The sequence below is a fragment of the Carcharhinus amblyrhynchos genome, chromosome 22 (assembly GCF_965287045.1).
Source record: "Carcharhinus amblyrhynchos chromosome 22, sCarAmb.v2.hapA, whole genome shotgun sequence".
NCBI lineage: Eukaryota > Metazoa > Chordata > Chondrichthyes > Carcharhiniformes > Carcharhinidae > Carcharhinus > Carcharhinus amblyrhynchos.
Window position 1 is genome coordinate 17,282,415 of NC_137345.1, and position 27,816 is coordinate 17,310,230.

Genomic DNA, 27,816 nt, shown 5'->3' on the forward strand with positions numbered 1-27,816 from the left:
ACCAGCCAAGTACTTGGGGCTACAAAATCAGATCAGGGGCTAAGAATCCTGCAGTGAATAACTCACTTCATAACTCCCCAAAGCTTGTTCATCTTCTACAAGGCACAAGTCTGAAGTGTGATGGAATACTCTCTGCTTGCCTCGATGAGTATGGCTCCAACATAAGCTCAAAAACATCCACTCTCTCCACTATTGACGTACAATAGTGAAGATTTTTAAAGTTCATTTATTAGTGTCACAAGTAAGATTGCATTAACACTTCTTTGGAGTTACTGTGAAAATCCCCTAGTCGCCACACTCCAGCACCTGTTCGGGTACACTGAGGGCCAATTTACCACGCCAAGGCAACTAACCATTTTTCAGACTGTGGGAGGAAACCAGAGATGACACAGGGATAACATGCAAACTCCGCACAGTGACTCAAGCCAGGAATCGAACCCAGGTCCTGGCGCTATGGGGCAGCAGTGCTAACCACTGTGCCACAATGCCACCCCTTCATGAAAGAAGCATTGCAGTAATTTCCCAAGGCTCCTTTGTCAAGACCAGGTGCATAGGAATTCCCTTAAATTCGCATGCCATCCTGACTGGAACTGTAGCATTGTTCTTATCTCCTTGGATAAAAATTCTTCAACTTTCTTCCTAACAACAGGGTGCCCACACCAGCTGGACTGCAGCAGTTCATGAAAGTGATTCATCTGTTAAGCATCACATAATAGATGTTTCTTTCAATTTTGTTGAGTACTGTGACTTATGCACTTATGTGCAGTAAACCAAATACATTCTTGTACCAACCTCTCGAGGGAAATTACAGAATAAACGTTCACCTTGTCAGTGATGGCCACATCCCATGACAGAATAAAATAAATCTACTACTGTTGGTAGTTGAAAATGGCATTGTAGTCAAAAAAAAAGCCCTTAGTATGAAAAAAAGGAAAATTAAATGAAAATTATATTTTACAGATAACAGTTTCATATAAATTCAAAAATGCTATGAAAAGTGAGTGAAAGAGCAGTATCACCTGTAGATTTATCAGCACGGGATTTAATGTTTTTTCTCCCGTTTACAAGAATATTTGTTTATTAGGAATCTAGATTACACATTTCAAAGTTACATCTACATTAACATATCTCCAGATGGGTTTTATGTCAATCGTAGTTTTGCATCACGATTAAGCCCTTGCTTGTGCTGTCTTAGCCAGTACTTTGAGGTCGGAGATACATTTGGCAATGCTCTCTTTCTCCTATAAACAGAAAAGCAAAATATTAGCAAAATCATGTTCTTTAAAGCTATTATGTGAAAAAACATTTTTAAAACATCAACTGAGGAAGCCACAATGCAACGGTAAAACATGTGGCAATGGTCATCTAAAAAAGTCCCAAATCAGTCAGCCAGTCCCAGCCAGGTGGATGCTGGTCTAGGAATGAGAAATGTCAGAGCTCCCACTAATCCATTAACAAATTCTGGACACCTTAATTCCAGAAGAACACAAAAACAGCTCCCATGTTTTATCTGAAGCACATGGCTCAATTCCCCATGTAAAAAACTGTGCAGGTACAAAAGATGCTTTCAACATATAGACTGACACAAGGTTCCCCTCTTCAAAAGAGCTGGGCCAGAGAGGAAAAATCAGAAGGAAGATCCAACAAATGGAAACAGTACATTCTTTTTGAAATATATAAAATTAAAAATTAGCAAAATATTGTAATGAAACTACTAGCTAACTTGTGGATAATCAACAGGTGCATTTATTAAGCTGCCTGTTTCAGTTGTGTTGGATACCAAGATTTATGCACTTACATGATGTAAATCAGATATGTTCTTGCATCTCAAAGATTTAGTAGCACTGCAACTAACGTACAACTTCCATAGATTCTATAGCTATGCACATCAGTGCATGCTTTCGCACATTAAGAACGAAATTGGTAATATCGTCTTTGCACATGTATTATTGTGATGATCTGTATGAAAGCCAGCATCTTTCATCACTTTTCTCTACCTACCTGCTGTGGTGTGATGCTCTGGATTACACCTTTTTCCACCCAGTTAGCCATATGTTCTTGGGCAAGCCTTCGCTCTAGATGCTGGAGACTGACTTGGTAATCCAGGCGTTTCTTCACTGCATCGTACGCCATGTGCAGTCGTTCACGGTAGTTCGTTTCTAGCATCATTGCAACGTTATTCTACAAACAGACAAAAACTGTTCAAATGCCTGCAGATATGCTCCTTCTGAGCATACTTGCAATGCAATAGTCAATGTTAGCAATTCGTAGTTCTTAGCCATGATATCTAATGCTCCATTTTTCACGTTGGGCTTTGCCCCTGCACCTATTTTGTTCATATTATGTACAAAAGAGATTATGAATGCTTAGCAGGTTTGACAGGATCAGATGAGAACATTTTGGCTGTGAACCCTTTCGTCAGAACTGGAAGACATCACAGAATAAAAATATAAGGGAGCAGAAAGGAAAAAGGTAAAAAAACTTGTAAATTGCTTGAGATGGTTGAGTGGCAGAATTAGTACAAGACATCAGGTGAGTAGTCAAAGAAATGAAAGTTATTTGCAAGTTTGAATGTAGGAATAATTTTAGGGTTGTTAATATGCTACTTTTACAAACAGTTTAAAATGCTCAGTGTAAACAAATGGAAACCACTTAGCTTTTACCAATACATTTGCATAATATGGCAATAGATTTGCCACAGAGTTTGTATTGTGTTACTTCTGCCAGCTACAGAAACTGGCTTTGAGCTGCTGTAAAATTCTTGGCAGGTCTGATATCAACAGACTATGACAAAACAACATGCAGCCATTTACTATATTTATATTGAAGAACCAAGAAAATTTTTTTGGATTTTGTCTATGTAAAATAACACAAGCTAGCTGCAGTAATCATCATCTCCTTATAACTCAAAATCTAATTAAAACAACTCATTAATATAGACTATCCATATTTCATGTTGTACCTCTGGTTTGTATCAGGGATTTAAGTTGCAATTATCTGGGTTCATTCTGCATCTATCAGACAAAAAGGTGAGTTTCAGAGGTGCATGAACCTGTATTAGATGAATAAGAACATAAGAACTAGGAGCAGGAGTAGGCCATCTGGCCCCTTGAGCCTTCTCTGCCATTCAGTAAGATCATGGCTGATCTTTTCATGGACTCAGCTCCACTTACATGCCCGTTCACCATAACCCTTAATTCCTTTGCAGCAGGAAGTTTGTCAAATTGCTCTCAGGATCTCGAGTTCAAGGATATGGAGAATTCTGACAATGTTGGAACTGATCTGAACTGCATGACCCAGTATCACACAAAATTGTTGCCACCTCTTAATTTAGGTTGTGCTGTTCATTTTAAAGCAAGAACTTGCATATACATACATCATTTTATAAGTATAGCCACAGTTATAACATACACAAACTGAGATCTGACAAAAATTATCAGAAAGTGTGTTTTCAATGTTGGAAATAAGCTAAATATTGGCTGCATCACAGTTGAATAGGACATCATTCATTAACAACTTCAACGTTGTTGCAAGTGCCTAAACTATTAAGGCAATTAATATCAAAAATTAAAATTGGACCAAATTAACCAATGAAATAGAATGCCATCATACCCGCTTTGCATCAAAAAGGTGATGGCGTCCTTCTATTCTCCACTGTTCTTTCTTTTCCTGTTCGATAGCTTCCTTCAAGCTGTTTATGGCTGTGTCTTTCACTTCTTGTGCTTTTTCAACTTTGGTCTGTTAATGTCAAACAAAATAGATTATATTAATGCATAGTATTTTGTGAAACAATTAATGAGAATTCAAAGATTATTTCTTAGAGAAGTTTAGAAAAGGGATATGTTAAAAAAATGTTTTAAAAGCACCATTTAAACCAACAACTAGCAAGGTCACCAGCTTTCCTTTAACAATTTGCCTAAATGCGTTTATATAATTGTAAAAAACAAAAAAATCTCATTTTTACACGACACACAATGTGTTTCAAGGGCTTTGCTAGATTAAAGCATCGTAACTGAACAGAATTCAACCTTGGCAAGATCAATTTTTAACTTTCAGGGAATCAAGGAACTGAGGGAAATGGGGCGGGGGGGGGGTGGTGCGGTGTGGTGGTGGTGGTGCGGGGGCAAAGAAATCGAGTTAAGATAGATGATCAGTCATCATTGTATCGAACTGCAGAACAGGTTCTATGGGCCAAATAGTTTACTCCTGCTTCGATTTCTGACATTGACATCCAGCTGTGTATCAAGCCTAGCCGCCAATTCTCAATACACTTACCTCATTCAATTTGTCAGCAAATTTTGCAACATCCTTGCCAAACTTTTTAATACCATAGAGGATAACAATGCCAATTGATATTGCTGAAAATGTTTCATGGTTAATGACATATATTTCTTTTGATAGAAGGTAAGTCACCAGCCCAGTGCCGAACATATAAGGGCCTAAAGAGGAAAAACAAATAAATGGATACAAAGATTGGTCACTTTTAACAATAGTCTTACGACCAAAGTTAGAACCTTTCCTTGGTCATTAAAATTTTAAAATAAATTGAATATAATTGATTTGTACAGGGGAGCATAGATTTAAAGTTCAAAAAGAACGCAAATTTCTGTTTCTATATAAAGTTGCACAGTGAACATAAAGCAGAAAATACAATCCAATGTTAGCCTACAGTAATAGCTAAACACCTTCAACTCCACAGCATTAAATATGAATTTCACAGATCAGGCTTTAGCATTAATTACACTTTGAATAAAGTTCTGTCAACGTGCAGGTGACTACTGAATTTGAAAGGGGACCTCCACTGTCTATTTACATTAAAGTTAAATTTTATTTATTAATGTCATAAGTACACTTATATTAACACTGCAATAAAGTTACTGTGAAAATACCCTTGTAGCCACACTCCAGCGCCTGTTCAGGCACACTGAGGGAGAATTTATCATGGACAATCCACCTAACCAGCACTTCTTTCAGATTGAGGGGGGGAAAACAGGAGCACCAAGAGGAAACCCACACAGACATGGAGAGAACATGCAGAATCCGCACAGACATTGACCCAAGCTGGAAATCGAATCCAAGTCTTTGGTGCTGTGAGGCAGTGGTGCTAACCACTGTGCCAATGTGCTAAAACTTTTTCCAAACAAAGTTGGACTGTTAACTTTATAGTTCAGATCCAAGAATAAAATATTCACAATAGAGTTCTTACAAATGTGTAAGAGTCTCTTAATTCGATATACAAAGGATAAATAAAGCAATTTTGAAAACAGAGGATTATACAGGATGCGCAGCAGACAAGACAGGCTATTTGGCCCAGCCAGTCAAGGAACTTAATACACAATTCACTGAATTTGTAAACAAATTATGTACTGACCAGTGACTCCAGTTTTGGGATACAAGAACTGGAAAAATTCTTCTGGAATCAGGCCATGGCGTACTTTGCCTCCTTCCTCAGGAAGAGGTGGCACTGGTCTCCGAGACTGATGGCTTGTATGAAAAGTCCTGGATACTGGTAATAAACTGCAAAATAGAACCAATCAACAACATTGCACAGTTTGCAGATTTCAGACAGATATTATCAAATTATCACAGCAAAGAACATCTTCATACTGTTCCATTTCTTGAGTATATTCCCTAGATTCAATGACACACCATTATTCCAATTTTGATAAACTTTCCACCTTCACAAAAAAACCTCAATATTTCACTTTTTTTCCAGATCAAGATAATGGAATATGGATTTTCATATTTAATTAAGATGGGTGAAAATTGCAGCACTAAAGAAAGAAATTCAATAATTTACTATGTTTTGGTTATGTCAAATTGTGTCTTAACTTGTGTGTCCATATTGATAAACTCAATCAATATAAGAAACTCCTGTTACTAACCTGGCGCTTATGGGTGCTGATGTCTTCAGAGTAGAAGCTGAAAAATAATTATACATAAATTCTTAAGACTAGAGCAAATCAGTCAGTAAATGCCTTAGTAAATGAAACGTGCTTTTTAAAAAGTAACATTTATTATGGTTCAATGTGATAGACTTCAGCACAAAAAAATGCAACTACTACCTACTGTCAGAACAGATTCAGTCTGCCATTTCTATCTTCCACATCAACCATCCTTGTAGAGTGTGAAAGACTGCCAATTAAAATTCAAGTAATGATAATTTTTTTGGTAATCTTTCACTCGCTGTAATCAGTACCAACCCATCACATTTCAAATGGGATCCTGAGAGTCAACAGATGCTAACCTCAATACTGCATTAAATATCATGTGCTAGAGATGGAGAGAGAATGCTCATGAAAGTTTTTTTTAAATGATAAACTGTTCTTTAATATTTCTGTATGTTGTTGGTGAAATGTATTGCACAAGAAGAGTAGGTCTATTTGACCCTTCATTTTAAATGGATTCTAATTTGACCCCTCTTTTTAAATGGAGTCTAAGCAGCTAATTTTGACTTGGGTTTTCATACAAAGAGGGGAACTTTCCAAAACATAGTCTCCCATTTAACTCTAGCAAAAAATGCCAAAATGCTACCACATTTTATTTGGCACGTGCGTTCTACATTTTTTTAACCATAAAATGATATAACAAAATCAAAATTCATTCACTACTGAATAGATTAAAGACAAGTTCAGCATTCAGAAGCAAAAACTATTGAAACTATCATCCAAAGCACCTCTGAGCCAGAAGTTCAATACCTACTTCAGAACTCATTTGCCATGGAAGAAACATATTTGATATGATGCAACAGGTTGTGCATGCATCCAATACCTCCCACTATTCCGCAAAAAGGAAAAAAAGCGAGTGCAAAGACATAAAACGAACAAATATTCTGCTATATTCAAGGCAGTTATGAAGAATACAAGACACTTAGCAATGAAAACACAAATAACTCTGGACCACATAAGATACTTGGTCATCCTGCTTGTTTCTGGAACAGAATGCCCCAATGTTTTTCCTGAAAAAATACCATGATGTCGTTTTTCATTTATGGGATGTGGGTGCCGCTGGCTAGGCCAGCAATTATTGCTCTTCCCTATTGCCCTCAGGAAGACGGTGGTGGGCTGCCTTCCTAAACCAATGTTACACAGTTCCAGGATTTTGTTCCAGCAACAGTGAAGGAACAGTGATGTACTTCTAAGTCAGGACAGTGAGCGACTTGGAGGGGAACTTTCAGGTGGTGGAGTTCCCATGTGTCTGCTGACAATGTCCTCCCAGATGGTAGTGGCCATGGATTTGGAAGGTGCTACCTAAGGAGCCTTGGTGTGTCTTGTAGATGGTACACACATCTGGAACTTTGAATTGGTGGTGGAGTGAATGTTTATATAAGGGCTGCCCCTCAAGTGGACTGCTTTGCCTTTGCTTCTTGCGAGTTTTTAGAGCTGCACTCATCGAGGCAAATGGACAGCATTCCATCACACATCTAACTTGTGCCTTGCAAATGGCAAACAGACCTCAGATTGGGAAGATGAGTTACTTGGGGCGAGGAATCCTGAGCCAAGTAAGTTCAAGTTTTAAGTTCAAAACTTAAACTTACTTGGCACAGGATTCCTAGCCTCTAATGTGCTCTTGCTGCCATTTATGGAATAGCATAGCTAAATATAGTAAAACAATTAAACTTTTACTTTTGACTACTATTTGTTTTAGCAAACTGGAATTTAATATAAAACACATCCAAATCTGATACTGGATTTGCTTCTGGATTCCTATTTTAATTCTGGGATCTTAAATCTAGGTACCTCTGCTTGAGATCGGGTGTTCTTGAACTATTATTTTCATATTATAATCTTGATCCAACTTTCTCCTCTAGAATTCAAGGTTTTGTTTTGATACAATGCTGTACAGTATCCAGAGTACAATCTGAAAAGTAAACTGGCTCTCTTCTTCTGGTGTTGATGTCTGTGCTGCATTTACCACTGCCCCAGTTCCTGCTTTTAAACTCCAGTTTGATTTATGTAGCACGCTCCACTTGTTCCTCTAACCTGGTGCTGTGAAACTTCTTACTCGAGCAGAGACTGTCTGGCCAGAAAACAATGGGATTAATTATAATGCACAATAACATTAAAAGGGGGTTGAAAAAGAGTTAAGGGAAAAATAAATTAGCCAGTATGGGCCGAGGGGGCGGGGAATCTCCTCTATTGTGGTTGTATTGTATAAGGGTGTTTCAAATGGGTCAACCTGATATGTACTTGGGACAGCAATATTCATCTAGCTGGTGGGGATAGGTTTTGTTGGGGTGCAGAAGGCGGCCGGTCGCCTTGTGACCTTTAAGCTGGCTGTTGTCTTGACCACGGTGTCTGACTTTGCCTAGAGGACACGGACATACAGGGCCCAGCAATATGGACTCGACACCAGCTTTGTTGAAGGGGCAGCATTACCCCCCGCGATGCCGTTCCGGAAGGAGCACCAAGGGGCCTGCCACCGGGTATCTCAAAGCCCCGGGAGCACCCTCTCCGTGTCCTTGCCTGACCGAAACCGGCACCTCCGATGCACTTTCTCCCTTACCCGAAGCCAGGACGACGCGGGACAACATGATTACGGGTCCTCGGATCCTGCGACGCCCCCTCTTCCGTGAACGATTACCCCCACTCCTGTGAAGCGGTTCGAAAGGAAACAGAGACTCCCAGCTCCGTCTCCCTCCTCTACTGCCGGTAACCTCTCCCCAAGATGGCAGCCGCGGGGGGGGGGGGGGGGGGGGGTGAAAATCAGCGCGCGGGGCAGGCCGGGTAACGGCAGGCGGAGCGCGCGGGGTCAGAGCTCGAGCGGAAGCACGCGGGTGCTGCTCAGACTGGCAGACAGCCGCTGATGGAGAAACGCTGGGGAAGCCCGCCCAACGCGCCCGCCTGCATGGAGAGGCACCTGGACTCGCTTCAGTACCGGAGAGGTAACGCGGCAGGGGGATCTCTCCGCGGCTGGTTCCTTCCCTCCTATTCTGCTGGAAATTCACATTCCATTGAAAGTTAATTCTCATTGTGGCCGCAGCGCCGGCCGATGAACCCTGAGGGGGCTGAGTGAGTGGGGAGGGGGAGGTGTGTGAGGAGGGGGGGGGGAGGTGTGTGAGGAGGGGGGGGGGAGGTGTGTGAGGAGGGGGGGGGGAGGTGTGTGAGGGGGGGGGGGAGGTGTGTGAGGGGGGGGGGGAGGTGGTGTGTGAGGAGGGGGGGGTGGAGGTGTGTGAGGAGGGGGGGGTGGAGGTGTGTGAGGAGGGGGGGGTGGAGGTGTGTGAGGAGGGGGGGAGGTGAGGCAGGGGAGAGGTGAGGCAGGGGAGAGGTGAGTGAGGTGGAAGGAGATGAAAATGAGGTAGGTGGAGGTGAGTGAGTGGGGTGAAGAGGGAGGAGGCTGACTCAGTGTTGGGGGGGGTTGTGAGTGGGGAGCGGTGAGTAATTAGGAGCGGAGGCTAAGGCGAGGAGACTGGCCAGAGTTGGGGGGATCAGGTAAGGGGAGAATAGTGAGGGGCAGAGATTTGAGAGGGGATCATGAGAGGGGCTGAGATGGGGGAAATGTGAGGGGGAATCTGGTGGGGAGAGGGTATGTGAGTTTGAAGCGATGGGGGAACTGTGGGAGGGAGATCGTGAGGGAAGGGGAACTGAGTGGGGGGGAGACTGAAGTGGGGGTGGTGAGGGGGAGGTGGGGGGGGATTGTGATGGGGAAACTAGGTGGGGTGCAGTGTGGGGGTAAAAGGTAAGGGGGCAGCAAGAGAGATGAGAGGATATGTGAGGGGAACACAAGGGGGAGAGGGAATGGGAGAGATGGGGAAGAAAATGAGAGAGAGGCTTATGAGATGAGGAAAGATTGAGGAGAGGCAAATGGGAGAAAGGGAAAATTGGAGATGGAGAATAAGGTTGGAATATTTGGGGAGGGGGTGGAATGCAGCGAGGTGACAAATTGGGAGTGGGAATGAGGGCAGATGGGAATGGGTTTGGTGCTATGCTGAATGGCAGAGGAGTGGGAATAGAAGAGGGGAATGTTGTGGAAAGGGGGCATAGGGCAAATGGATTGGGGTGGAATGTGAGGCAACGGGGATAGGAATGGGCAAGAATGTGGGAACTGATGAGTGGGTGGGAGAGCAGCACTTGGGAGGGTGGGCTTGGACAAGGAGGTTTAGGGTAATGTGAGGATGAGGGGGGCTAACACTGACTGAAATATTATCAGATCATTTTGAAACCCTAGGTGTCATCAGCATCGAGCTAAAACTTCAAATGTCAAGCATTTTGCATGAAGTATCTTTTCACCATTTGTTGAATTTAAAGTTTTACTTGTGTTGTGAAGCTCTTTGACTTAAGTGCACAAATTATTGTTCAGTCATTAAAAAGTAGTTCACTCAAGTTGTGCTAAATCAACAGCTGCTTGGAATGAGAAGCGATCATTCAGCCTCTTCTGAATCCTTTTGCTCCTTGGCACATGCTAGCTCTCAGTTCTTATTTCAGGGATTCCGCTGCCAAATTTCAGATAGAAATGTGTCTTTCCAGTGTTGAGAAAATAGCAGAATTTTTTTGAAGTGCTAATTATTTCGGGTGATCTGAATCAATAATATAGTTTTTGTGCATTTTGTTATGAGTTTTAATGTTGGATTAAGCCCTCATTTTTGAATGCAGGAGAGCTTGTGAACATTGAGGGACCACACAGAAATCCAGCGTGCTGTTTTTATTTTTTGCTATTACGTGTGCAATTGTTATAAAGCTCTTGGGTTATTGATTAAATGTGCTCTGTCATATTAAGTGATATCAGTTAGAAAAGTCTCATGTTTGATTCTTTGCTAAGTTATACAATGTTAGTGTCAGTAGGGGGCTGTTGAAGCTGATTTAAGTGTGATGCTAACTTTATCAGACCATATGAGAATGAGACATGAGAGGGGCTGGAAATGATCAAGACTGAGAGTGTTTCCCCTGGTGAGGAATCTAAAACATGGAGGTACGGTCTCAAAATAAATAGTTGTCTGTTTAGGACTATGATGAGAAATATCTTCACTCAAATTGTTGTGAATCTTTGGAAATCTGCAGCACAGAGAGTTGTGAATGCTTGCTTGTTGAGTATTCGCAAGGCAGAGGTTGATTATTGGGTTCTGAAGGAATTAAAGGGTGCGAGGAAAGTGGAGTTTTGAGGGTTGAATCTGATCTGTCTTGTGAACACTGGCAATTGTAATTCTTGTGAGGGATATGTATGCTAGATGTTAACTACAACTTTCATTTACATAGCTCCTGTTACAGCAAATCATCCCAAGGCACAAGTGAGAACTTGAGAAAAGACACTGAGCCACAGAAGGAGATAATCTGTGGAAATGACCAATGGCTTGGTCACAGGAATAGGTTTTAAGGCATATATTAAAATAGGAAAATGAGGCAGGAATGGTTACTGAGGTAATTCCAGACCTTTGGGCTCTGAAAACAGGGCCAAAGCGGTGGAGCTATGAAAATTGATGGTGCATCACCGTACTAGAAATCTGGAGAAAGTTACCGAGATTGAGGGAAGGTGAGATCAAAGGCGTATTTGGAAACCAGGTTGAGGGTTTTAAAATTGTGGTGTTGGTAGAGTGGAAGTCCGTTTTGGTCAGCAAACACAGTGGTTATGGGTGAATTGGGCTTGGTGTACATTAGAGCACAGGCAGTGGAGCTTTTGATGGGCACCAAGTTCTATAAAGTGGAAGGTGAATGTTGGCCAGGTGAACATTGGAGTAAATCAGGATTTGAGAAAACAAAGATCAGCATGGGTTTAAGTTTTGTTCCTCTGGCCTACTGCATATTTTCAGCAATTTTATTTTAATACCAACTTACTGCATTTTCTTTTTCCTTCTATGCTTGCTCTAGGTATTTTTATTTGTGTTAGTCTTTTTAACAGCTTTGCCATTTGAATGATCTTTTGATGCCTTTGCATAGCCTCATTAAGCTGACTATTTATTCCATTAATCTATTTTCTCTTCCATTAGCCCATTCGCCATTAAAGTGGTTGGTCATTGTTTTCTTACTGGTATTGTAGCACCAATACACAATCCCTCTCCCTGCTTCTCCATTTTCAGTTAGGAATAAGTGTTGTACATCAAACATGATGTTTTCCTTTTCATTTTGCATATGTGTACATGCAGCCCTTAATCATTTTATTTCATTCTTCATCCATTTGATTGTTGCAGCACAGTAATTAACAGATATATTTTTCCTGCTCAGGCCCAAATGAAGTTACTGTATCTGTTATTCATTATAGATGGAGCATTGTTACTTGGAGCATCTACGTTATCTGGGCGCAGTTGGTTGGGTTCTATTTGGTTGTTCAAAGACCCCCTCAAAGCCCCAAATGAAGGATATTGCACGGTTGGTGTCCAGACGCAGGCAGGGGTGGTGGATGCGTGCTGGGTTTCTGACAGAGAAATCCTTGTCGCATCTGATTCTGGTAAGACTGTGTTTTAAGTACTTCTCTGACTGTTAAAAATTACTGCCTAGGAGAACATTTAGCTTGCAGGAATTCCACTAGTGCTAGATCGTCAATGATGCTTTTCTTTGTTTTTCCCTCTACCATTTTATCTTCCTGTTCACATGAGCAGTTGGACCATAAATATTTGTATACTTTCTAAAATGGTTCTAACTTGATTTAGTTTTGGGACAGAGAAATGCTGGTAAATTTATAAACCGGTAAGCTAGAACAATGTCTTTTGGGATGTGCATACAACTGATCAAACTTGAGTATGTGATGTCATGCTCAGAGTCAGAGTTTTACAGCATAGAGAGTCCCTTCAGCTCATTGGTGCTTGATAGCCTTCGCAGACACAATCTAATCCTATTTTCAGCATTTGATTCATAACCTTGTCTACTATGGCCTTTCAATTGCTCATCTAAATACTTGTTGTGAAGGTTCCTGCATCTACCACCCTTTCAGGCAGAATTCCAGATTCCTACCATTCTTTGAGTGAAAAAGGTGTTTCCTCAAATCTAAATCTGTGCCATGATTATTGATTACTAAGGGGAAAAGTTCCTTCTTCTTCCCTCCCCCCAGTAACCCCAGTCTAACCAGCCTGCCTTCATGGTTGAAATGCTCCAGTCCAGGCAATATTCTGGTGAATTTCCTCTGCACCTTTTCTAGTGCATTGCATCTTTCCTATAGTGTGATGACCAGAACTGCACACAGTACTTTGGCTGTGGCTTAACAAGTATTTTATATAGCTCCATCATAATCTCCCTGCTCTTATATTCTGTCATGCAGACAAATATCCCATATGCCTTCATAACCACCTTATCTCTGTGTCCTGCCTTCAGGAATCTTTGAACAGCATCCCTTTGGTTCTCTGTCATTCCTTGCCTCCAACCGTTCATTTGGTATTCCCTTGCCTTGTTAGTCCTCTCAAAATGCATAACTTCACACTTTCCATTTGCCATTCTTTTGCACAACTGACCAGTCCATAATATCGTCCTAGAATCTAAGGATTTCTTCCTCGCTATTTACCACATCACCAATTTTTGTGTCATCTGCGAACTTAATGATCATATCCCGCAAATTTATGACTAGATTGTTAATATACACTACAAATAGCAAAGGTCCCAGCATCAATCCCTGCGGTATACCACTGGACACAGACTTCCAGTCACACAAGTAGCTGTTAACCATTGATCACAGCTTCTTGCCACTAAGCCAATTTTGGATCTAATTTGCCAAATTGTCCTGGATCCCATGGGATCTTACCTTCTTGATTAGTTTTCTAGCCAGAGAGTTATTATACTAAATATTATACCCCACTGTAATTAACAGAAAGCAAATGCGATGAGCTACATGATGTTTAATACCCCCAGGCAATTTTTTAATTCATTCTGTGGTGACATGACATTACTGACAGGACCAGCATTTATTGCCCATCCCGAAAAACATTGTGCAGTTTGAACCTTTTGTTAGAACAAGTTTTCACTTAATTCCTGTTCTATTTTACTCTTAGGTGCTGTAGAATTGTGGGAGGTGGCTGAGAGTGAAACTGTGATGGTGAGCAAGTTCTGTAAATACGAACACGATGACATTGTTACTAAAGTGAGTGTGCTCTCTGGTGCAACACAGGCGGTTAGCAGCAGTCTAGATTGCAGGTTGGTAACAGAATCGTTCTTGCATCATCTAACCGTGCTTATCTGAACATGTCTTGTACAGTCAGCCATAACTATCACCCGTTGTTTGTGGGTTTTGCATGAGCAAAGGAGCCTTGGAGCGTAAACTGTTCTGATCCAAGCTCCTTTCCAATTTTTTTTATGCTTAACTTCATTATTGCTCATCGGGTTTTTTTTTTGAGCAAGTAATGGTGCAGAGGCCTTGGATATTATATTACTTCTGTGAAATCAGATTTTATATAAATATAAGCGTTGGTGGTAATGAGTGGTTTCCCACCACTATGCATGCATAACAAATCAATTTTTAGATTCCGAAATCTGCAGGAGCTAAAACCACCAATATTTTAAAGTCTTTATTTCACAGTATACAATAAGAGTATAATCAGCAAACTAGTAAGTTTTTAAAAACGTCTTGTATAATTTTCTATCACTAGCTTTTATTCCTACCAATTAAGCATGGCAATTTGCACATAACTGACATTGAACTCCAAAAAATAATTGAGGCATACTGTGTAAGGTTCATCTTAACTGATAATGTCCATGCTCTTTCATTTATTAGTGTGAAGATTTGGGACCTAGGACAGAAAACCGTGTTGATCTCTTATCAAGGTAAGAAGCAACAAATATGACTAGCAATTTTGTCACTCCCGCACATTGCTCAGATCCATTAAGCAGTTGATTTTGATAAGTATAACTCGTATGTTTTGCTGACATCTCACTGATTGATATTTCTTTGTGGTACTGTATCTGAAATATATGAAACAAATGTTCAAAATATTCTGTAACTTTGAGAAACCCATTAGTGAAAAAACTTGTTAATCATGCATAACTGTCAATAGAGATTTGCTTGGTCAAACTCAGTTATAAACTTGTATGAGTCCTGTAATATTGTTAGGGTCCGATTAGGGATTGGTGACTTCTGTTGTAAAGAATGACATTTTGAAATCCCAGTTACTTATTAAGAGAATAAAGAAGCAAGAGTCCACAGGTTTAAACAAGCAGAGTTCTAATAAATGAGTCAACAAATTTCTTACACTCTGACATTCAGAATTAGTATGAGGTGAACATGAATTAACATATATACAGCAGTTGAACACATCACAAACATTAACTAATAGACACACACAAGACAAGTTCTACAAATCCCTCAGCAACATGATCAGATATCAGTGATCATTGAGTTATAAAGATCCTTTAAACTCCGTCTTCCTTCAGAGGAATTTCAGCTCCTCTGACAAAGATATAGCTTCGGATTTTCCTCGACAACAGGCTCAACTGCCCTAGTGACTCTCACTTCCCATTTTCACAATCTCTTCTTGCGAGAGACAGTGTCCCAGTGGATTTATGAGTTGTCAACAGAACACCAGAAACTGAGCTGCATGGCCTATCTTCTACTACACTGTACCCTCACAGGAAATGCCAAATATGCCAGGAGTCGTTATCTACTGTCTCCTTGTGAGGGAGGAGATTTCAGGAACTTGACCCAACCGTAATGAAGGAATGGTGATTTATTCCCAGGTCACTCCGAGGGAAACTTGGAAGCGATGGTGTTCCCATGTATCTGCTGTCCTTGACCTTCCAGGCAAAGGGTGAACAGTTAATTGGGGTAGAGAGCCACTAAATCTTTGAGATTTTGAGGGTTGCATATGTAAAATTAGTTGTGTTAGCTGCAACAATTAAAATATAGCATTTTTTTAATGAAGAACCCATCATGTCATTTCCACACTTACTAAAAATGACTTATTAACATGCTAATGAACATGATATAAGTGAACCCAAAGCTTAACTTAGCCATTGATGTCCTGTTATGAGAACTGTGCAACCTGACAACTAATACAAAACTTTTGTATACCAAAGAAAACTTTTACAACGTTATAAACTTGGAGGAGATACGGTTTTAAAAATTATTGCTAAGAAACAAACATTGTAAAAATCAAAAATCTCTGAAATATTTTAATAGAGCATCATAAATGCTTTGCCAGATTAATGAAGTAAATGGTAACTGGAAATAACCCACCAATGCCTTGCTCACTGGCATTCAAGCTCTTAAGTTGGACCTGTTTCGTTGCATTATATAAGGTCAGCAGAAATCGATGGGTTAATCACATTGTAAATCTGTGCTGTTATCAGTTCTCCATCTGTGTGCTCTGCCCCTCTCACCTGGCAACTGACTATGTTTCTAGCTTGCAAAAAACCCTCTATAGCTGCTGCTCATTGACTTACTTTGGATCACTTCATGTGGCCTCCCTATGCAGATAAGAGCAAATAATTTTATTTCCTTTTCCCCTCAAACTCAAGTACTTAAATAATCATTATAATGTAAACAGCTCGAGGACCAGATTCAAAGAAAAAACTCCCAAAGCCCAGATGTGGTCTGCGGACTATAGTTTTCCCATTCCTGTTCTGCGATAGAGATTGTAGATTGGTAGGTGCTTTTAAGGAAGTCTCGTTCAACTGCTGTAGTGAAGCTCGAAGGTGGTGTACATTGTGACTAATGAGTCCTGGTGCTGGAGGAAGTGAATCTTTCAGGTGGCTAATGGGGTGCCAATCAAGTGGGCTATTCTGTTCTGGATGGTGTTGAGCTTCTTGGGTGTTGTTGGAGCTGCACTCATCCCTGCAAATTGGGATTATTATGCCTTACTCCTGACTTATGCCATGTAGATGGTGGATGAACTTTGGGGAGTCAGGAGGTGAGTTACTCACTGCAGAAGACACAGCCTCTTATTATCTTGTAGCCATGGTTTTAAGTAACTGACCCAGTTACACTTCTTGGCGACTGCTATCCCCAGCCATTTGGTACTTGGGAGGGGTGGAGTTCATCAGTAGTAATGCTGCTGAATGTTAAAGGGAAAGTTAAAGTTTATTAGTGTCACAAGTAGGCTTACATTAGTCATTGGATGCTGTCTGTTGGAAATATTCATTTCCTGGTATTTGAGTTGCAGGAATGGTACTTACAGGTATGTAATGTTGCACTTTGATATGAACTCCCACCAGATAACTTGTTTTCCATCGTTAGTTGACATAGGGGAGTTGAGATTTACAGAACACATTTCTGATTTTGGAAGTGAGGATGATCAGTTTAATTTCAATGGGCTAGAAAGATATTATACTCAGGTATACATTTGCACTAGATTAAAAAGTATTGAGTATTTGGGCATTAAAGCAATGGGCAATTTTAAAAGCTTTGTAGTCAGCAGTTTTAATGATGCAGCTATCATCTGCAATCAACTTAATAGTTAAACAGACCGATCTTCATTGACATTATTTGTGGTGAGTCTTTATCATATTGACAGGAATGTTTGAGAAAAGTAAATTGTAGTGTAAATGTTAAATTCAAAATTTGTGGCAGAAATAGTTTTGTTATGATCAGAATGGTCGGAGGTATTGCTTTTATATATAAAGATACCTACTTGTGTCAAGAATTGTCCGTTAATTGATTCTACTCTGATTTCTAAATACAGCGCATTCAGGGCCTGTGACTTGTGTATCTGCCTGCCCAAGCAATGAGAATCTCTTCCTCTCTTGTGCTCAGGTAAAGTGAATAATATTTTAAATATTTAAAGTTGACCTGTCTACTGGTCAAGTAGAAACATTCCTTAAAATGCCGAATACATAATAAGTATTGAATGTCTTTCAGAGTTTTCAAATTTTGTTCAGTTATATAAATCTGAGAAAACCAACAAACTTCATAATTCATTGCACCTGATCTATCTCTAATGCAATTGCAAGTGCACATTTAATCATGTAAATGTCCATGTACTGTCCAGTTGTGTAGAGAATTTGACTTTTTTTCACTGTGGATGTAGGCAAATTTAACTATTGCCTGGATTTTTTTTCTTTTGTGGATTGAGGGTGATGTTGGCAAGGTTTGTTATCAATCTCTAATTGCCCTTGCAAAGTGGTGTTGAGCTGCCTTCTTGAACCTTTGCAGTGAAATGGTGTAGCTACATCGTTGAAAGGGTGTCCCAGGTTATTGACCCAGTGGCACTAGAACAGCAATATAGTTCGAAGTCAATAAGGTATGTGGCTTGGAAAAGAACTTGCTAGTGACGATGTTGTCATGTGTCTTGTGTTCTTCTAGGTGGCCATGATTGTGGGTTCGGAGGATGCTGTTGAAGGAGCATTAGCGAGTTACTGAAGTGCATCTAGTATTTGGTCCCCCTAGCGTGGTGATAGGGGGAATATGTTTAATATGACAGGGCGTTACTCATGGGTTACTTTGTCCTAGACAGTATCGAGCTTGAATGTTGTTGAAGCTGCACTCTTATCAGGAAAGTGGAGAGTATCCTTTCACATTCCTGACTTGTGCCTTATAGATGGTGGATAGACATTGGGAGAAATGTTTTGAATTATCTGTTGCTGAATTCCCAGCCTCTGGCCTACTTATATGGCTGTTCCAGTTATCTTTCTGGTCAATGGTATCCCTCGGGATGCTTGCGGTGGATGATGTTAAAGTAGTTGAACATCAAAGGGGAAGCAGATTAGATTCTCCTTTGCTGGAGAGGCTCATTGCTTAACACTTGTGTGGCTCTGATGTTACTTGCCACTAAGCAGTCCGGGCCTAAATGTTACTCAGGTTTTCCTGCAGACTGGCATAAACTGTTTTACCATCTGAAGAATGTCATGATGTTACACTCAGTCAAATGCTGCTAGATGTTCAGGGCAGTCACTCACTTCTGGCATTTGGCTCTTTTGTCAACATGTGGAACAAGACTAATGAGGTCCGGAGCCAAGTGTCCTAGTGGAAAATTGAGCTTCAGAAAGCATGCTGTTGCTGAATATTAGCAACTTGACTACACTGTGAATGACACGTTTCCTCACTTTGATTATTGAGAGCAGATTGATGGGGCAGTAATTGGCCAGGTTTCGTTTTGTAGCCAGAACATACTTGGGTAATTTTTCATATTGTCAAGTAAATGCCAGTTTTGCAGCTGTGCTGGAACCACATGGCTATGGGCACAGCTGATTCTAGAGCACAAATCTTTGGCACCACAGCATGATGTTTAAAGTTTATTTATTAATCACAGTAGGCTTATATTAACACTGCAATGAAGTTACTGTGGAATTCCCCTATGTTGTCAGGACCCATAATCTTTGCGGTTTCCAGTGCCTACAGTCATTTCTTGATATTGAACTGGTTGAAGACTACCATCTGTGGTAGGAGTAATAATATAAAACTCAATATTCACTCCACTAATGTTTGTGACGCTTGGGGGCCACCTGTGCACAAATAATGCGGAATCCTAAAGTTGAAGTCAGTAACTTGTCCAGAGCATGCAGTATTGAGCTGCCCCTACCCTTTCCACCCACCTCCCACACGATGTCACAACCTCTGCATTGCATAGAAATCAATTGAATTGGTATGAACTTCCTGTAAGAACTCTTACGCTGTGAAAATCTGTGGAAAAAGTTAGACCTTGTTGAATGAGGTGTAACTTGAGCTTTCAGTAAAATACCAAATGCCTTCACTGGCTCTATGAAATACCAAATTTCTCCCTAATAAAAAAAAATTCCTCATTTTTAAAAATTGTTTTCTTAATCAAATCAATTCATTTCACTATCTGAAAATTAAAAGTGATGGATATTAATGCTTTTAACTTCCTGTTTTTCTGTGAGACTACTTGAACGTAATTGGCTTGTTGCTGCTTACTGACCTCTCTGCTGCTGTATGCCAAGCCACCCCCTTGATATCGTGTCCGATTATGGTCAGCTGGGAGAGGGAAAACCACGCCACAGAGATCATCAGAATCACTGGTTAATGTTGCAACTTCGCCAATGGCTTCAAAATCTGAGCCCATGTCATTTATACATTGCTTAGAAGTAATTGCGGCCAGCAATGTGCTCATTACAAAGAATGTCACGTTATTGTATTCACCGACTCAGCCATCTGCCTCCATTGTGAGTAGTGACAAAATATATAATTTGACATCAACATCGAGGGCAAAGAGAAAGCCACAAACCGAGGTTTTAAATTTAAGGACACAATAAGACGTCTCACAACACCAGGTTAAAGTCCAACAGTTTATTTGAAATCAAACTTTGAGTGCTGCTCCTTCATCAAGTGAGTCGTAACTCAGTGTGACACACCTGATGAAGGAGCAGCGCTCTGAAAGCTCATGATTCCAAATGAACCTATTGGACTTTAACCTGGTATTGTGGGACGTCTTACTGCGTCCACCCCAGTCCAATGTCGGCATCTCCACATCTTAAATTTAAGGACGTCAAACCTTGAAGAAAAGACGTGACTTACAATAAAGTGGGTTAACTATTGAAAGGTATAACTATAGACAAATAGTGGGAAACCTTCAAAGAACTATTTAATACAGTACAAAATTAGTACCTATCCCACAGGGGGGAAAAACATTACTTGTGTAATCGAACAGTCATGGTAAACAAATAAGGTAAGGGACAGTGTCCAGCCAAAGGGAAAGGCTTACTCAAACTCCAATTGATTGTAACATAAAGTGAGGAAGTTATGTTTCTCAGTTGTCCAGAACCTTTGTCAATCTGGATTCAGAGTGTTGCTTTCAGTTTTGGGCACCGCATCTCGGAAGGGATATTCTGGCGTTGCAGGGGCTGAAAGAGTTAAATTCTCCGAACAGATTGTATAACCTTGGGTTTGTATTTCCTTCAGCTTAGGAAGTCAAGGGTGATTCATAGGGTTCTTTAAAATGTTAAAAGAATTTAATAAAGTAGATACATAGATAACATTTCCTCTGGTGGAAGAATCCAGAATAAGAGGATATAATCTTAAAATTAGTATTGGGTTTTTCAGGTGACATTTTTTCCTACAGGAAATGAACAGTAGCGGAATTGTGGAACCACTGATTCCTTGCCCTTCCCCCATTGGCACAATTCCACTTCCACCTAGAACCATATGAATGGTGGATCTCTTGAAACTTTGAAGACAAAAATTAATTGACTTTTGTTAGTAAGGGCATAAAAGGGCTAAGGAGCAAAGCTGGGTAGGGGGATTTGTTGTACAGATCAAATGTGACCTAATAGAAAGACGAAAGAGATGCCAAGGGCTGACAGCCAAAACCTGTTTCTTTTTTCCCTCCCCTCAAGCTGTAATTCATGCAGTCGTATGGTTTTAGTGGCACTGAGTGTTCAGGTACTCTAAACACGTGACCATTTCAGGCTGAGCCTGACATCTGTCGTTGCCCAACATTCCTGTCTCCTCATAGACACACTCAAATCAGTTTATTCTCACTGGCGGGAAATGTTCGGTGGTAAAGGGAAGTGAATACCCTGGATTAATTCCTCCACCGTCCTGCAGTCTCACTTCAGCTGCAACCAGTTTTAGTCATCTAACTGCTACCTTCGTTGGCATCCATAACTTAGCATAGATTTGGGACCTTCCAATATGATTGGTCAATAGGGCTAAGCAATGTATTATGTACATCATTTGTGTATTTACTCAGTGAGTGAAATTGTGAAGCTAAATAACAAGCTTAGTTTCCAGTTATTTCGTGGTAAAGAAAATATTTGTTTATATTTAGCAAATTCATAAAACAGGGCTTTAAAATTCCAGGTAGGGAGGAACATTTTGCTATGATCGCTATAGAGACAATAATGTTGAAAAATAACTTTGAACTTGCAGTTAATAGCTGAAAAGGATGATCTGGCAGGATTTTGTGTTCTAAAATCTTTACTATAACAAATGACTAAAGCACCACTGACTGAACACTGTTTTTGTAGGCGAATTATACTTTAAACTACAGAAATGAATTCTCCCCTTATATACTCTTCTCACATTGAACTCTCAATGGAATTTCAATCCTCATAGCAAGCAATCCATAGTTGCTCCCAGCTTTTAATGTGTTTCTGTATCACCACTTTGCCAAGTAGTAACTGTGACTGTCTCAAGGTTCTTTCCATAATTTTCAGAATTTTCTAAATCCATAACCAGCAGTAAAGCGTGTTGCAATGATTCTTACCTTCTGCCACATCAGAACGAATCTCTCAGAATCCTTAGATGGATATGGGATGTGTCTTTTCAACTAGAAGTAGTCTCTCCTGAATTCCGTTGTGGTAGCTCACAAAACCAAACAGCCTCTTCTCTCTGGCCACAAACATCTGATGTCAGTCTGTGATTTTAATTGATTAGTAGAAAAGCCAGTAACCCTGATCTCAAAAATGATTTCCTCTGCCCTCTTTCCCATGATAGTATGCAATACATTAAGCTTGCACCCAGATAGAAATACTGATTAACTAATCTTAACTCCATCTAAGCAGTAAACGGACAATTCACATCATAGCTATTTGCAAACTGGTACTTTCAATATCTCTCTTGTACTTTGGGTGACACTGAGTTTACCTGATGTGAATTCAGTGTCTGCTGCCATTGTCTCGAAGTGTAAATACCTTCCCAGTAAAACAATCTAAGACTTCCTTTGATCTCACTTGTGCTAAATGTCAGGCAAACTTCAGAACAGATTATATGACCCCTTTGTTTTAACCTAAGTTAAAAGACAGTCCAGAGTATTATAATCCTGTAAACCTCAACAAAGGTTGTAAGTTATTTTTGTGCTTTCATGTGCATTTTTAATTCTGCATGAAATCTTTTGGTACTTAAAACAAATATGAGCATGCACTGAGAACCGGGGTGGAAATTATAATCAGGCAATAATTATTTAATTGGCATTTTGGTGATGCATGCTGACATCTTATGAGAGGTAACAGACAATATATAAGTGCTGGACTGAAAAGTATGTTGTTCTTCTCTAACAGAGTGAGGAGCAATAATTGAATTCTGATTTAATATCAGATTTAAGTTTGCAAGTCAATTCCTGTCTGGATTAAGAATCAAACTGCTTACATACTAAGAGATTTAATTTGAGCACCATAGTGCAAGTTAGAATAACATAGTAATGTGGTCTAATAATACTCCACCAAACAAAGAGTTAATGTTTCTTAGCCCTTGAAATTATGCTTAGAAAGTAAAATAACTTTAAAATTTAAATGTGAGTGAAAGGGTTACTAAAATTAGTCTATAAAAAGTATGAATTGAAACTTTTGCATGTTCAGCTATTAAACCCATGACAATGTAGGTTTGGATTCTGGTCTGCTATTTGTGTACCCCACCTTAGTTGAATCCTGTCTGCCAACAGAGATATCACTTAGCAAATATTTTAAATAAAAACAACCCCTCTTTTTCGATTGATTTTTCCTCTTTCAGGACAGGAGACTTTTACTATGGGACAGAAGAAATTCCAAACCAGCATTGCGGATTGGTGTGTATTTTGCCTCCATTTAGTGATGTCTGTGTTTGATCAATAGTGATTTCAACTTCCAGGCTTGTTATCTACATTTCTTGTTAGCTTGTGCTGTCTAAAAGACAGGTTGGGATGTTTTAATGTCTAGGTCATATAAGTGAAACCTGAATGTGTCCTCTCCATCCCTGATTAATAAGCTTTTACATTTAGAAAATCCATTAATGCAAACTTGAAGCAAAATATTGCAAATTTCCATAGTTGGATCAGCTAAAGGGGAGATTGACTTTCATAGACTTTATTAAACTATTTAGAGCTATGTGAGCAATATTCATACATCTCTCACCATGAATAGATTGAGTCTAGACTTGATTGTAAACACAATGGAGAGAAACCAATATAAACAATTCTTGGATTCACAGCGTGTTACTTTATTATCGAAGATTCTAGAAGCTACGCCATTGTTCATGTTGTAAATGGAGGGAGCAGAAGGATAATTTGGGAAGTATTGATTAACCAATGCCAAACTTCGGTTTTAAGTTGAAAGGAAGAGTGAAGGATATAGGATTTTCATGGTTCTAATGTCCTTGGAAGTAATGAATCAGATAGACTCATTTTAATTTGCAGAATTCTGTTGTATTCTGAGTCTAGCTGTTGATCCAGTTCATGACAAGTCTTTTTAAATGTTAAATCTGATTTCAGAAATGGGATCATTGCGATCTTCTCCAACCAGTGTTACATGGCATCCACAGAAAGAACAAGTCATTGCTTTTGGTACGTGACTCCAAATCAACAGTTTGTGCTTGTTTATTTCTTTTCAACATCAACCCTTATTAATAGAAGCACTGTTAAGCAATTAGAAAAGTAAAATGTTGGTGTGAAATCTGATAAAAGGGAAAGATGACAGGTAAACTAATCAGGTGTGCCAGACTAGAGGTGAATATTATTGCTATTCACACATGAATATGTGTGTTTCTGTTTAAATTATTATATTTAAATTCTCCATTGCTGTCATTTATAACATAACAGCTATCCAATTTGTTTTACTGTGTTAATTCATATTTAAACATACTTGCTGCATTTGTGGGGGAAAAAAATAAATCCTTTTCGGAACTGTCAAGAATTAATTTTGAGGATGACAAAATAATGACCAAAAAATGGTCACTCAGACTAATCAAGCCTGTAGTGTTTAAAGACTTTTTAGAATTTGCATTTCTTGACACATTTGAAAATGACATTTAAAACTTGAATTGCGGAATTAATAGCTTGTATTAGCCACTATCAAATTTCTGACTCATGGTTTTAGAGATGTTTTAAATCTACATTATTTTGTACTTAAATGATCTGATTTGCATTTGAATCTAGATCATTTTATACATGTTATAAAACAGTTTGCTTCTATATTTAATGGAGCAGAATTTCCTTTACATATTAAATTCTGGTAATAGGTTTTTGTGAATTTTAATAGTTTGTGCACACTACTTCTATTATCATAAAAGATTATGGTTTTTTTCTACAACTTAAAAGCTATATGTTGGCACATTTTAATGTTGCTTTTAATTATAAGCTGCATATTTAGAAGATTGTTTTTTCTTCACTGAACAATCTGTATGGGATCTACTTAGAAAATAGCATTGTAGTTATGTTAGTTGCTTTTCTAAAGCTACATTATTTTAACTTAACAGGTACTGAAAATGGAATTGTTGGTGTAAAAAGCTTACAGAAACAGGCTGATTCAATTCAGACATCAGCAGTACATTCACGGACTGTTTCCGGGTTGCAGTTTTCCTCACACAGGTAATTTGATGGCTACTTTCAGGAACATTGGATAGCTTATTAAAAATTCATACTGATTGAATAGTCCTATGCCAGTGACTTTTGCTGTTTTGTGTTAACAAAGGGACAGCTGGAATTGATTAGTAGTGAGATGTGTTTTTTTTTATTTTCGATATGAAAAAATACTGCCATGCTTTGCTTTGCTACCAGTTATGGTAAAATTACCTTGGCTTTTTTCTCATCAGCCAAGTTAAAGCTAAGACTGTATCAAAGCAGTTAGATTACTTAATCCTGCGATTTTTTTTCGCTGAAAAATAATGCCTTACTAGGTACATTTAATATCTCATACCAGGACACACAAATTATTGTTCCAGAACTCTGGCAAAAATATGCATTGAGTTGCAGAGGACATTCAGTGCACGTTGGGTTACTCTTCAGCTAATGTCTGACAAGAGTAGACAGTGTATAAGTATAACCCTTTCATCTTGCAGTAAGTGATGTTTTGCCATTTGTTTTGCAGCTCTCCCCTTTTGGCTTCAGTCAGTGAAGACTGTTCGCTGGCTGTTGTTGACATCAACCTCTCAGAAGTGTAAGTGAATGAAGGTTCTGCAGTCTGTGCAGAAATACATTACTTTAACTAGTAGCAAAAAAGTCTTGTTTGTCCGTAAATTGATCTTTTTCAAATTTTATTTTTAGGTTTAGGAATAAATCACACAAGGACTTTGTTCGAAGTGTGTGCTGGTCACCTCTGAATTCTGATCTGCTCAGTACAGCAGGATGGGACCATCAGGTTCTACATCACACGATCAGCTTAGATAAGGATGTAGATACGGCATGAGAAGATGACGTAGTATTCAAAGTGCTTCTTTTGTACCTTTTCTATAACCATGTTACATCTTTCAAACCGTGTTCTGAGGAAAAGTAATCACACGGGTGTATCGTCGGGAAACCCAAACGCCAAAGTAGTGATAGAGAAAAGAGGTGTGGCGGCAGGGGTCGGGGGAGAAGGAGGTGTGAGGGAGTCATTCTTATTAACACTCCAAATTTCTGTTTGTAAAAGTTACTAACCTCACCAAATTCTGTACCCCTGTCCCATCAAGCTCTAAAGAACATGTGCACCCACCTAGTTTTGCTCTGTAAGAGCAGAGTGTAAGATAACAATGTTTTATCTTTTGTTGTGGGCTTGTAGAATGTCATGTATTAGAAATGGGTAGCCAACTGGACCTCTGATATTCATAATTCAGTGGCTTGAGAGATATTTTGGTAGCCTGGAGCTACTGGATTACTGTGAATTTTGATCCCTGCTACTGTGTTTCACATTATGTTTAGAATGAGGAAGAAAAGGATTAAAAGAAACTTTTAAAAGTGATATAAGTTTGTCTGTTTTTACATGCTTTGTGCATACTCACATTGTTAAAGGAACTATCCCACTGCAAGAGTATATATTACAAAGGCTCAAAGGAGAAGATCGAATGTAATTAGTAAAATTCAGCAATGCTGACCACAAGTGTGACAAAATCCAAAAATAAACTTCCATATTATACATAAGAATGAATGCACTTTGTAAAAAAAAACTGAATGGAAGGTTTTCCACTATTAGAATGACTCTCTGAATCACTAAAAAGTAACTCCCTGGGACTTGTTTTAATGCACTGCAAACAGTTTTACATTAAGAACCCTAGTATAACCCTCGTTCCCAAAGTGTATGTCAAAGTATACAGTCTCATTTGTTTTATTTTTATTGACCATTAATTGAGATGAATTTAGGAAAAGGGCATTCATGTGACAGTGCACAGAGCTAATTGCTGATTTAAAAGGTTTGTTTGAGAAACTGTGGACACATGTATACAAAGATACCACAGGTCCAGGGAATATCACTAATTTACTCTGTTGTCACTATCTGAGATTTGCACATATATGAAGCTTTTTTAACTGTTCTTTTTATACAGAAATGTGGGTTAATAAAAATCATGCTACAAAGACTTTGATGATATGTTTAGATTGATCACCATCCATGATGTCTATAAAATGGAGAACAGTAGAAAGAGGAAAGTGAGTGAAATTGAAGAGAAAGATCACCTTTCATGACATCAGAACATCCCAGAAATACTTAATTGCCAAAGAAGTACTTTTGAGGTTTAGTCACTTCTAATGCAGAAAATTTGGCAGCCAGTTTTATGCACGGCAGCTGTCCCACAATGATCGAATAATCTCCTACTGATGCTGGTTGAAGGATAAATATTGATCAGCATACTGGAACGATCTCCTCTTCAAGATGTTTACCTTCATTTCAGGGTGCAGATGTAGCTTTGGTTTAGTGAATAATACTTCCAGTATAAATGATTACCTATCAGCTTCAATTATCTGTTTAGGCTTCTGGAGTGATGCTTGAATCCGTAACCTTGTGCCTCAAAAGTCAATGTTACCGCTGAGCCAGGGCCAGCAGGCAGCAATCAAGTTGGAGCTTTTTGGACATATTGCATTCATTGGTTTTAAACTTCCTCCTACGTCCAGGAAATAAAAGGATGAATCTAAAATAAGGTTTTAAAAAATAAGATTGAATTTTTTTTGAAATAATAAGATGCTCACCCTACAGGCGTATGGACTAAATGAGATAGATAGTAAAGCTGACCAGACCACAAAAATGTTTCCATGAAGTACTTGAAGTATTTCTTAAATCCAATAGATTTAATTCATAATTCCCTTAATTACTTTTCATGCATCTTAATGAGCAATCTTAATCCCACAAATCTGAA

At 39.3% G+C, this 27,816-nt stretch overlaps 2 protein-coding genes across 2 annotated transcripts; one reads left to right on the forward strand and one right to left on the reverse strand.

Annotated features, from left to right (window-relative positions):
- Positions 1-1,022: 1,022 nt before the first annotated feature.
- atp5pb (ATP synthase peripheral stalk-membrane subunit b) lies at positions 1,023-8,687 on the reverse strand. The gene is made up of 7 exons (XM_080209986.1): positions 8,506-8,687; positions 5,886-5,922; positions 5,372-5,517; positions 4,276-4,439; positions 3,613-3,738; positions 2,002-2,181; positions 1,023-1,241 (listed from the first exon to the last, which is right to left on the reverse strand). The coding sequence occupies exons 1-7, from the start codon at positions 8,531-8,533 to the stop codon at positions 1,170-1,172; spliced, it is 753 nt and encodes a 250-aa protein (XP_080066112.1). The 5' UTR covers positions 8,534-8,687; the 3' UTR covers positions 1,023-1,169.
- A 78-nt stretch (positions 8,688-8,765) lies between these two features.
- On the forward strand, positions 8,766-26,537 carry wdr77 (WD repeat domain 77). The gene is made up of 10 exons (XM_080209987.1): positions 8,766-8,884; positions 12,193-12,378; positions 13,910-14,051; positions 14,629-14,678; positions 17,531-17,601; positions 23,251-23,305; positions 23,987-24,058; positions 24,970-25,081; positions 25,581-25,649; positions 25,757-26,537. Exons 1-10 carry the CDS (start codon positions 8,806-8,808, stop codon positions 25,896-25,898), a joined length of 978 nt encoding a protein of 325 aa, XP_080066113.1. The 5' UTR covers positions 8,766-8,805; the 3' UTR covers positions 25,899-26,537.
- Positions 26,538-27,816: the final 1,279 nt, after the last annotated feature.

What these genes read in the sequence shown, in the direction of transcription:
- atp5pb (XM_080209986.1), bottom strand. Translation starts at nt 8,533, where the DNA reads ATGTTGTCCCGCGTCGTCCTGGCTTCGG. An exon ending in TCCCAAAACTGGAGTCACTG is followed by an intron (nt 4,440 to 5,371) that starts GTCAGTACATAA and finishes TTTCCTCTTTAG; the next exon opens with GCCCTTATATGTTCGGCACT. An exon ending in AGAGCATCACACCACAGCAG is followed by an intron (nt 1,242 to 2,001) that starts GTAGGTAGAGAA and finishes TTCTGTTTATAG; the next exon opens with GAGAAAGAGAGCATTGCCAA.
- wdr77 (XM_080209987.1), top strand. Translation starts at nt 8,806, where the DNA reads ATGGAGAAACGCTGGGGAAGCCCGCCCAACGCGCCCGCCTGCATGGAG. An exon ending in AGCAGCAGTCTAGATTGCAG is followed by an intron (nt 14,052 to 14,628) that starts GTTGGTAACAGA and finishes TTCATTTATTAG; the next exon opens with TGTGAAGATTTGGGACCTAG. An exon ending in TCTTCCTCTCTTGTGCTCAG is followed by an intron (nt 17,602 to 23,250) that starts GTAAAGTGAATA and finishes TTCCTCTTTCAG; the next exon opens with GACAGGAGACTTTTACTATG.